Here is a 10,478-nt window from a genome sequence, read left to right on the forward strand (position 1 = left end):
TGAGCACAGGCAGTGCAAGATTAGACATAGTCTTTGATGAATGTCCTGAGGCTGGGCCAGGTGTACTCATGCCTGGATGAGCTCTAAAGTGTGATTTTGGCTGAAGTGGCCAGACAGGGGATGGTCATGCTTAAGCTGCAAGACCCTAAGGCAGAGATCATTCGAGTCTGGCATGTAGATCCTTCCATTGAGACAAAGGAAGCTGGTGTCATCTATGGACCACTGGGGATCAGACATGTTGGACAGACAAAGTTGTGAGACCAGGTTGTCCAGCAGTGCTGCCAGGAATGTCATTATGGAGTTTCTTGACATCCATTAATACAACTGCATGTAAGACCAGGTGCTCAAGGTATGTAGTGCAGACTGAGACTGCTAGTTGCTCCTGGGTGAAGACTGGTCTCAGGTTTTGCAGGTTCACTTGGGCATAGCTGCTATCCCCCTCTTTGGGGTAGACATCCCATTGTCTAATTAGGGCATTGGGCTTAGCCCCAAGCTTATTGTGCCTGAACCAGATGATCATATTGAACTGGGAGAGGAACTCAGACCAGTGAGTACCTTAGAGGTAGAAAAGTACTCTAGATTCTTGTGGTTGGTGACAATATCAACCAGTGAGGCTGAGCCCTCAAGGTAGTGATGCCATGTCTGGAATGCTTCAAAGATGGCAAACAACTCCTTATTTGTCCTTGACCTTGCAAGGCTTGGGCCAGTTGCAAACAGTCTGGACCTTTTCCTTTGACATTGTGAGGCTGGCAGGGGAAAGATGGAAGCCAAGATACTCCACTGAGTCTGAGTGGAACTCACATTTCTCTGGCTTTGCATAAAGGCCATGAAGCTGAAGCCAGTGGAGTACCTCTTGGACATGCTGCCTGTGAGAGTCCCAATCTCTGGAGTAGATCAGAATGTCATCTAGGTAGACAACTATGCATATGTCCAACAAGTCTGTGAAGATAGTGTTGATGAAGCACTGGAAAGTGGCCAGGGCATTAGTGAGGCCAAAGGGCATCACCAACCACTTGTAGGACCCATACTGAGTCTGAAATGCAGTCTTCCATTCATCACCCAGGGCAATCCAGACAAGATGGTAGGCATGCCAGAGATCAATTTTAGTATAGATCTTGGCACAGCTCAGTGAGTCCAAGAGGTCAGAGATGAGTGGTAGTGGGTAGTGATCCTTCTTAGTGATTTTGTTTAAGCCCTGGAAGTCTACACAAAGCTGGAGGGAGCCATCCTTCTTGATGAAGAGGACTGGCGCAGCATAGGGGGAGGAGGTCAGGTGAATGAATCCAGTAGTGAGACCTTCATCAATGAAGGTCTGGAGAGCTTGGAGCTTGACTGAGGACAGTGGGTAGAGGGTGCCAAGAGGCAGGGTTGTTCCCTCCTTGAGCTCTATCTTCAGGTCATACTCTGAGTGCTGAGGCCTTGGCCTTGCTGAACACATCAGTGAAGTCATGGTACTCCTCTGGGACATTGAGTAAGTTGAGAGGGGATTAGGCCGAGGCTGATCAGGCCTGAGCTGAGTCTGAGGGGTGGAGCTGAAGTTGGAACTGGGTGGACCCTTCAAGTTTGCAGGCATGTACAAAGGCAGCTGCATTGATTATGGATATGTGAGGAGCCTTCAGGGGGTGTGAGCCAGGGAGTTGGTGACCAGTACAGATGGTGCAAGGCTGGGTTGGTTGCTAGGACTGGGGTCAGGAAGACTGGTGGGGACTGGGCTTACAGGGAGTGTCAACAGGGTTGGCATTCCTTGTGTAGGAGTCTTGAAAGTTAGACTACTCAATACCCAATCAATCAACAGATTGTAGTGGGTGAGCCAGTTATGTCTGAGGACTATCTTACACTTGGAATCCAATGGGGTTAAAAACAGGGTTACCAGGGTGATATCACCAGACATGAAGTGGATTGAGACATCTACTGCTTGGGTAATGGTGAAGGTGGACATTCCATTAAAGAGCCAGAGTCAGATTGGGGAGACTGAATACAGGGTAAAAGAATGTTGATTAACAAATTGGTTATCTATAAAACAATGTGTGGAACTGGAGTCCACTAAGGTATGAAGCCAAGGTAGATCATATTTTTCTAAAGTGATATACAGGGTGAGGGAATTAGGACTAGAAAGAGCAGATGTGTTGAGATGAGCCTCCAAGTTTGCACAACCAGAGTCAATGCAGCTCCCAGATTGTGCAGAGTCCCAGGAGCTGCTACCTATTTTTTTGTCTTGGGGGTAGTACCCAAGCCCAAGACCAGTGTGGCCTCAGTGGTGGCCACAGCATGAGCCTTGGCCTTACTGGCTTTCTTGGGGCACTTCTCAGCAAAGTGACTGGGGCCCCCACAGAACATGCAGAGGTTCCCTTCGATGCAATGCTTGCATTCCTCCAGGGTGAGCTTCCCATCCTTGCTGAGTTTACTGGGCTCAGGTTTAGATGAGTTATTGTTGCTGTTGTCCAGCTTTGATGAAGCCAGCTCAAAGGAGGAACCCAAATTGTTATTACCACCAGTCTTGGATTTCTCCTGACTGGTCTTGAACTGATTATTGTTGTTGCCAGAGCCAGCAGACTTGCTGTTGGGGGAGGAGGATGAACCTTGATGTTTGTTGGTTCACTGAATCTCTTCCTTATGCTCCCAATACCTTGCATCTATTTCCTGTGCTAGGTGATGGAGCTTGTGGAGGGTCTGGGGTTTTCCAACCCAACAGACCTTGTCCTTAATGCAGTCTGGGAGTCCAGTGTAGAAGAAATGGCACAGCACACTGTCACCAAGCCCCAGACTTGTAAAGCAAGCTGGTTGAAGTCAACCATGTACTTGTTGATGCACTGGTTGTCCTTCATATGCAGATGGTCAAGCTGACTTTTGGCATCAGCAACCAGGTCATGGGGCCTGAAGGTGGTTTGTAGTTCCAGGACAAACTCCCTCCAGGAGTCCATCCAAAGAGGCTGGTCATTGGGGTCCTCAACCCCAAGTAGGTCCAGCTTGAACCATTCTAGGGCCATGACTTTGAGGTAGGATTGTGTGAAGATGACCTTAGTGCAGTCAGTCTTGAAAGCCCAGGACTGGTCTTGAGAATTGAGCTTGCATTGAATGAGAAATGTGCAGAGCTTCTTGGGGTCAGTCCCATCAAAGGTGTCCAGCTTGCACAACTTGGTCCTGCTTGATGACTCAGGACTGGTGCAGGTATTACAAGCCAGCAGCTTGATGGCTTTGGAAAGACTATTGAAGACCACAATCCCAGATTCAGCATCTGGGTCTGGGAAGTCTGGCTGATCATCTTCCAGGTCATCATCACCAGGATCATCATTGCCAGGACCATTGCCAGGGTCATCATTGTCAGGGTTATTGTTATCATTGTCATCCAGTCCATCATCCCTGGGATCATCATTGGGAATGGGGGCTACAGGGTGACATGGGGCAGGAGTATTAGAGGTCTGGGCTGAGAAGCCCTTGAAGTGACCAACAGGGTTGGGAGAGCACCTAGTGGTGCCTAAGGCTGCTAGTGCAGTCTTGCAGTGAGTCCCACTGGCAGAGGTGGATTCAGGGTTAGTGGCAGTGCAGCCATGGGGAGGTTGAAAACAAGTCTTGGTAGCCATGATTTGTTATTAGACCCACACAAGTAGTGAGTCTGAAATACTGTCAAGTCTGTGAAGTCCAGGTTTGAGGCCAGACCAGAGACTGATGCAGACACATGAGGCCAAAGGGTCAGGAGCAGGGGGGGAGCAGAGATACAGATGGTGGACTGGTTGGACTTAGCAACTGAGGACACAGCACTATTCCCTTGCATGGGTTGCAGTCCAAGTCCAAGTTTGAGATAGGAGATTTCAGAGAAGACTTCTTTGATTTCAGACTGAAGAAGTACAGGCCAAGTATCTATGGGTTTATATGCTGGAGACAAGCTATAGTATGGAGACCAGTAATGCTGGTCTTGCAAGGATTGCTAAGATGATTGGTAAGAATAGCATTAGTAAGGTATGACAAAGGTGACTGGAGACCAGGACAGAGACAAGGCAGGCCAGAAACAAGGTTGGGGTGGGCTCAACTGAGATGACACTTAGTTACCACACTGCAAAGCAGTGTTAACCATGCTAGGCCAACTGGGGGTAGAGTTTGGCAAGGCTGAGTCCAGCTGGGGTCAAGGTGCAGCTATGATATTGCCCTGAACCAGCTTTGAGGCATACCTCTGGTCCTAGTGGCACACCCCTGGTACATTTGTTGGACATTACTGGTCCCCTGTACATCTTTGGCCTCCAGATTTCCCTGACCTGGCTCTGAAGCACACCCTTAGGCTTTGCCTGGTCATTCCCAGCCTGAAAGTTGCCTTAACCCAGCTCCAAGGTGCAACTCTGGCCCCCTGAAACACTGGCTTCAGCTTTCAGCTGTCTCTGGAAACCCCTGTGCAGCCAGTCTAGTCACTCCTGGACTTGGCTTTGTCTTGTCCCAGCCTGCTGAACTACCTGGCAGCCTCCTAGACTGGTCTCCAGTCCTTGTTGCTTCTCCAGCCTTGGGTTCCCAGAACACTGCTCAGTCTTGACCCTTGTCCCCAAACCCAGCTTATGCCATCCCAGTCTGAACTAGTGGACTGCTGGTCATCACTGCCCAGCTTCCTGGCCCTCAGGCTCACCCTTGGCACTGTGTGCACACTCAGACTCACTGTTAGTCATGTGACTACATTGTGTAACCCTCTGGGCATATTTCCCTATGGAACCTCAAGGGTTGGGTTCCTAAGAGGGGGATACTGTCATATCCATGACTCTTGGACTCAATCCTGGTCCAGTCTGGACCCCTAGCCCCTAACTCCAGTCAACTCTGGTCCTAGTCTGGCCTAGAAAACCTAGCTCCAGTCCTAGATAACCCAACTCCAGCCTAGGTAGCTCAAGTCCAGTCTTTTACCCCTATCTCCAGTCCACTCTGGCCTTGTGCTGCTCCACCCCAGTCCTCCCAGGTCCATGTCTGGGTCACCCTGACATAACTCTGGTCTGTTTTCCTTTGTTTGTACTATATTTAGCTTGGTCCATTCATCTGACTTTTGCTTACTGTACAAATCCTGTGTCTGACCCTGGTTATGCCAGTCACCTGGACTTTAACTATTAGTCTTGGCACAGCCTCCATGGCTGTCCACACCTTGTTAATCATCTCACTAATAGCTTATTAACAAGTCTGGCTCTATGTTCATTACCCTGGACTGGCCTTGCATATTTAACCCATGTACATACTTTGTGGTACTCCAGTCAGAATATCAATTTAGTATTACCCTGAGCTCTGTACTACACCCTGAGTCTACTCTATAGCTAAGGCCAAGCCTTAAGCTGCCCCCAGCCCCTGTCCTGGACCTCTCCCCAGCTTGCATAAGGGTACAGCACATAAGCTGAGACCAAGGGAGGTAGATCCAACCCTGGACCAGCTTCCCCCTGTGTGCGCTCCAAGACCAGTCAGTTTCCCATGCTACTGGCCTTGTTCCCATGCTCTGTTAAGTACAGGTTTACCCTTGGGTGACCAGGCTTCAAGATCAGGTGACAGGGGCTAAGTCCAGCTGACCAAAGTCAAGGCCAGGAGATAGGGGCCAAGTCCAGTTGGACTGGAGTTAAGGCTGGAGGTCAGGGGCTAAGTCTGGAGGACTGGACTTAAGGCCAGGACCATGGGAATAAGACCAGGACCATGGGAAACTGGCTGGTCTTAGAGTGTGCACAGGGGGAAGCCAGTCCAGGGTTGGATCTACCTCCCTTGGTCTCAGCTTATGTGCTGTACCCCTATGCAAGCCAGGGAGAGGTCTGGGACAGGGGCTGGGGATAGCTTAAGGCTCAGCCTTAGCTATAGAGTGGACTCAGGGTGTAGTATGGAGTTGAGGGCAATACTAAATTGATATTCTGACTGGAGTGCTACAAAGTATGTGCATGGGTTAAATACATGAGGCTGGTCTGGGGTAATGAACATGAAGCTGGACTTGTGAATAAGCTATTAGCAAGATGATTAGCAAGAGTGTGGACAGCCATAGGGGCTGTGCCAAGGCTAATAGTCAAAGTCAAGGTGACCAGCATAACTGGGGTCAGACACAGGATTTGTACAGTAAGCAAAAGTCAGATGAATGGACCAAGCTAAATATAGTACAAACAAAGGAAAACAGACCAGAGTTATGTCCAGGTGACCTGGACATGGACCTGGGAGGACCAGGGTGGAGCAGCACAAGGCCAGAAGGCTGGAGTGGACTGGAGATAGGGGTAAAGACCAGACTTGGGTTATTCAGGCCAGAGTTGGGTTATCTAGGGCCAGAGTTTGGTTTTCTAGGCTGGACTAGGACTGGACTCAGCCCCTGTCTCCAAGCCTTGACTTTGGTCAGCCAGACTTAGCCCCTGTCACCTGGTCTTGAAGCCCAGTCACCTGAGGGTAAACCTGTACTTGACACTTCACATCAAGGCCACAAAGCTGAAGCCAGTGGAGTACTAGTACTTCTTGGACATGCTGCTTGTGGGACTCCTTGTCTCTGGAGTAGATCAAAATGTCGTCAAGGTAGACAACCATGCATATGTCTAGCATATCTGCAAAGATAGTATTGATGAAGCACTGGAAAGCAGCCAGGGCATTGGTGAGGCCAAAGGGAATCACTAACCACTCATAGGACTCATACTGAGTCCAGAAGGCAGTCTTCCATTCATCACCTGGGGCAATCCAGATGAGATGGTAAGCATGCTGAAGATCAATCTTTGTATAGATTTTGGCTTGGCTTGGTGAGTCCAAGAGGTTGGAGATGAGCAGTAGCAGGTATTGGTCTTTCTTAGTGATTTTTTTCAGGCTGCAGAAGTCTACACAGAGCCAGAGGGAACTGTCCTTCTTTTTAATGAAGAGGACTGGCACAGCATAGGGGGAAGAGGTTGGATGAATGAAACTGGTGGTGAGGTTCTCATGATGAAAGTCCCAAGAGCTTGAAGCTTGAGTGGGGACAGTGAATAGATGGTGCCTAATGGTGGGGTTGTTCCTTCTTCAAGCTCTATCTTCAGGTCATACTCCTGGTGTGGTGGGAGTGCCAAGGCCTTGGCCTTGCTGAATATGTCAGCAAAGTTGTGATACTCCTCTGGGACATTGAGTAAGGCCAGAGGAGGGGAGACCAAGGCTGATTGGGCTTGAGCTGAGTCCAAGGGGCAGAACTGAAGTTGGAATTGTACAGACCCTTCAAGCTTGCAGGTGCATACAAAGGCAGCTACATTGATTAGGGAGACATGAGGGGCCTTCAGGGGTGTGCAAGTTGGGGAGTCAGAGACCAGTACAGATGGTGCATGTTATGTCCAGGTCTGAAGCTGGTCTGAAGCTGGTCCAGAGTCCAGTCAGGGGTCAGAGGATAATATGAGACACTAAGGGGTTTGGACTGTTGGACTTAGTGACTGATGGCACAGCACTATTCCCTTGTGTGGGCCATAGTCTGGTCAAGAGGCAAGAGACAGAGGACAGAGGGGACTGGGTTATGACAAGACTAAGTTGATTTCAGACTGAGGCTAAACAGATTATCCTACAGCTTAAATACTAGAAGTAACCTAAGTGTAACATAGCACCAGAGACTGGTCTGTGCTGGTACAGTGATGGTTGGTAAACTGATTGGTAAGTAATGTTACAAAGAATATTATCAAGCAAGACTATGAACAAAAGATTTACCAGGAACTGGGGCAGGACCAGTGGCTGGGTTGGGTATTACACCAGCCTGGTACCAACTGAGTGGACAACTTGATTGGGCACTGCCTTGCAGTGCCTCATGAGCTGACATGTTTCTCAGTCTAAGGGTAAAGGCTGGGACCAGGGCAAGGGTTGGATGGGACTGGTCAAGACCAGGGTAGAGCTGGTCTAGGGTGGTCTAGCCATGGTCATGACAGCACAGGGCTGGGTTGGTCACTAGGACTGGGGTCAGGGAGACCAGTGGGAACCAGGCTTACAGGGGGTGTCAATGGGGTTGGCATTCCTTGTGCAGGAGTCTAGAATGTTAGACTGCTCATACCCAATCAATCAATGGATTGTAGTGGGTGAGCCAGTCATGTCTGAGGACTATCTCTATCTTACACTCAGAATCCAATGGGGCTAAAAACAGGGTTACTGGGGTGACATTGCCAGATGTGAAGTGGATATTGACATCTACTGCTTGAGTTATGGTAAAAGTGGATGTTCCATTGAAGAGCTGGAGTTGGATTGGAGAGACTGTGCATGGGGTAAATGAGTGTTGATTAACAAATTGATTATCTATAAAAGAATGAGAACCAGAGTCCACTAAAGTTGGAAGCCAAGATAATTCTGGATTTTCTATAGTGATTTATGGGGTCAAAGAGTTTGGACTGGAAAGAGCAGACACATTGAGATGAGCCTCCAAGTTTGCACAACTGGAGTCAACACAGCTTCCAGTTTGTGCAGAGTCCCAGGAGCTGCTACCTATTATTTTGTCTCAGGGGTAGAACCCAAGCCCAAGGCCAGTACAGCCTCAGTGGTGGCCACAGTGTGAGCCTTGGCCTTACCAGCTTTCTTGGGGCATTTGTCAGTGAAGTGACCAGGGCCTCCACAGAACATGCAGAGGTTGCCCTCAATGTGACACTTGTGTTCTTCTGGGGTGAGCTTCCTGTCTTTGCTGAGTTTACTAGGCTCAGGCTTGGACAAGTTGCTGTTATTGCCTGGCTTCAATGAAGCTGGCTTAGGGGAGAGATCAGAGTTATCATTGTTACCAGTCTTGGGCTGACTGTTGTTACTGGAGCTGCTGGACTTATTGTTGTTGGAAGAGGACAAGCCCTGATGCTTACTTGCCTGTTGGATTTCTTCCCTGCACTCCCAATAGTGCACATCTATTTCCTGGGTGAGGTGGTGGAGCTCATGTAGAGTCTGCAGCTTGCCAACCTGACAGACTTCATCCTTGATCTGGTCTGGGAGCCTGGAGTAGAAGTGATGACATAGCACACCATCCCCATAGCCCTGGACTTGTGAGGCAAGCCAGTTGAAGTCGACTACATACTTATTAATGCACTGGTTGTCTTTCATATGCAGATGGTCAAGCTGACTCTCAGTGTCAGTGACTGGGTCATGAGGGCTGAATGTGGTTTGCAACTCCAGGATGAACTCCCTCCAGGAGTCCATCCAGAGGGGCCAGTCACTGGAGTCCTCAACCCTGAGCAAGTCTGGCTTGAACCACTCTAGGGCCATGCCTTTAAGGTAAGACTGTGCAAAGATGAATTTGGTGTGGTTGGTCCTGATGGCCCAAGGCTGGTCTTGGAAATTTAGCTTGCACTGAATGAAGAAGGCATGAATCCATGTGTTTTGAATGCTTTGTTTCTTGGAGAGAAACTATGTACAATGAAAAGTAGCTCATGGGGTGTTGCTAATTCAAACCGAAATGTACAAGGGTGAGAGTCTAGGGTGGAAGTGTGATTTGGGTGAAAACACAAAGGGTTTTCTGGCCTGGAGGAGGTACTGTACCTGGGCGAAGAGTGAGCTGTGTCCCAAGGGACAAGGAGCCCAGCAATGCATACAGCAAAGCTCTTGGCCCTGTGAAGAGGAGGTGGGTGCTTACTTGATGCTTTAATGAACTGGTGGCATCATATATCTGGTAAAATGTTCAAGTAGAGCTGGAGTGTCATTGAGATATGGGGCTAGTATCATTGCATGTTGGTGCAGGTATAAAGTGAATGAGTCTCCTGCCCATCTGCCAATCATTTTCACTATGTTGAAAGGGATCCCTTGGAGCAAGTAATGTAGGGTCCCACCTATTCTCAGGCTGTGGCCTGTGATGTTGGGGAGGTTGTGCTCAGTTATTAGGGTGCCTATTCTCCTGGTTACTTCTGTTTTTGAGAGCAGGTGAAGACCAAATATGGGGTGCTTCCAGGCAAATAAGTGTGCAGAATCCTCTGCTGGGTTGAGGTTGAAGTGACACTTGGGAGCTTTGATTGGGTCTGTTATTGTGCCATTTAGAGGTGCACATTGTGCATCTTCCCCTGTCAGTGACATCTTTGTCCAGGGAATGTGGAGTTTTGTTATGGGTAGGCTGCTGAGATTGTGCAGATGAGTTATGTGCACTCTGGTGATATGCTTCATCAGGTCAAATTGCTTGATCATGGGTACTGTGAACTCCCCTAAACAAGCAACACAGTAGAAGACAATTGTCATACAGGTGAATATGGCTGTGTCCTTGGGGTTGTTCAGATCCATCAGCAAGTGGAACAGCTCCAGGGTGTTCACATGTAGTGGTTTGTGCAGGGCTCATTTGGATGACACAGGGGCTAAGTGTGATGCTCCCTCCAGTATGGTGTGAAGCTCCTCAGGGTTGATGCTCCAGGGCAAACTGTGTAGGAGGTGCCATGCTTGTAACCCAGCTGTGAAGTTCAACAATGCTGATCCAGAATAGGATCTGGTGCAACTAGAGAGGAATGCTAGTAGCATGTTGGCTATGATTGGGGCTTGCTGGGCTTCTGAAAATCCATGAGTGTCACAGAAGATGTGATAGGTGAGCAATCCAGTGCCATATGTTTCCTTGG

At 48.9% G+C, this 10,478-nt stretch overlaps 1 protein-coding gene across 1 annotated transcript; it reads right to left on the reverse strand.

Annotated features, from left to right (window-relative positions):
* Positions 1–9,525: 9,525 nt before the first annotated feature.
* On the reverse strand, positions 9,526–10,152 carry F5J12DRAFT_715343 (uncharacterized protein; the record flags this gene model as incomplete). Its single annotated transcript, XM_051740945.1, has 1 exon — positions 9,526–10,152. The coding sequence occupies one exon, from the start codon at positions 10,150–10,152 to the stop codon at positions 9,526–9,528; it is 627 nt and encodes a 208-aa protein (XP_051603315.1).
* Between the last annotated feature and the right edge of the window lie 326 nt (positions 10,153–10,478).

The sequence above is a fragment of the Pisolithus orientalis genome (genome assembly GCF_024613125.1).
Source record: "Pisolithus orientalis strain OTSU chromosome Unknown F5J12scaffold_4, whole genome shotgun sequence".
NCBI classification, from domain to species: domain Eukaryota; kingdom Fungi; phylum Basidiomycota; class Agaricomycetes; order Boletales; family Pisolithaceae; genus Pisolithus; species Pisolithus orientalis.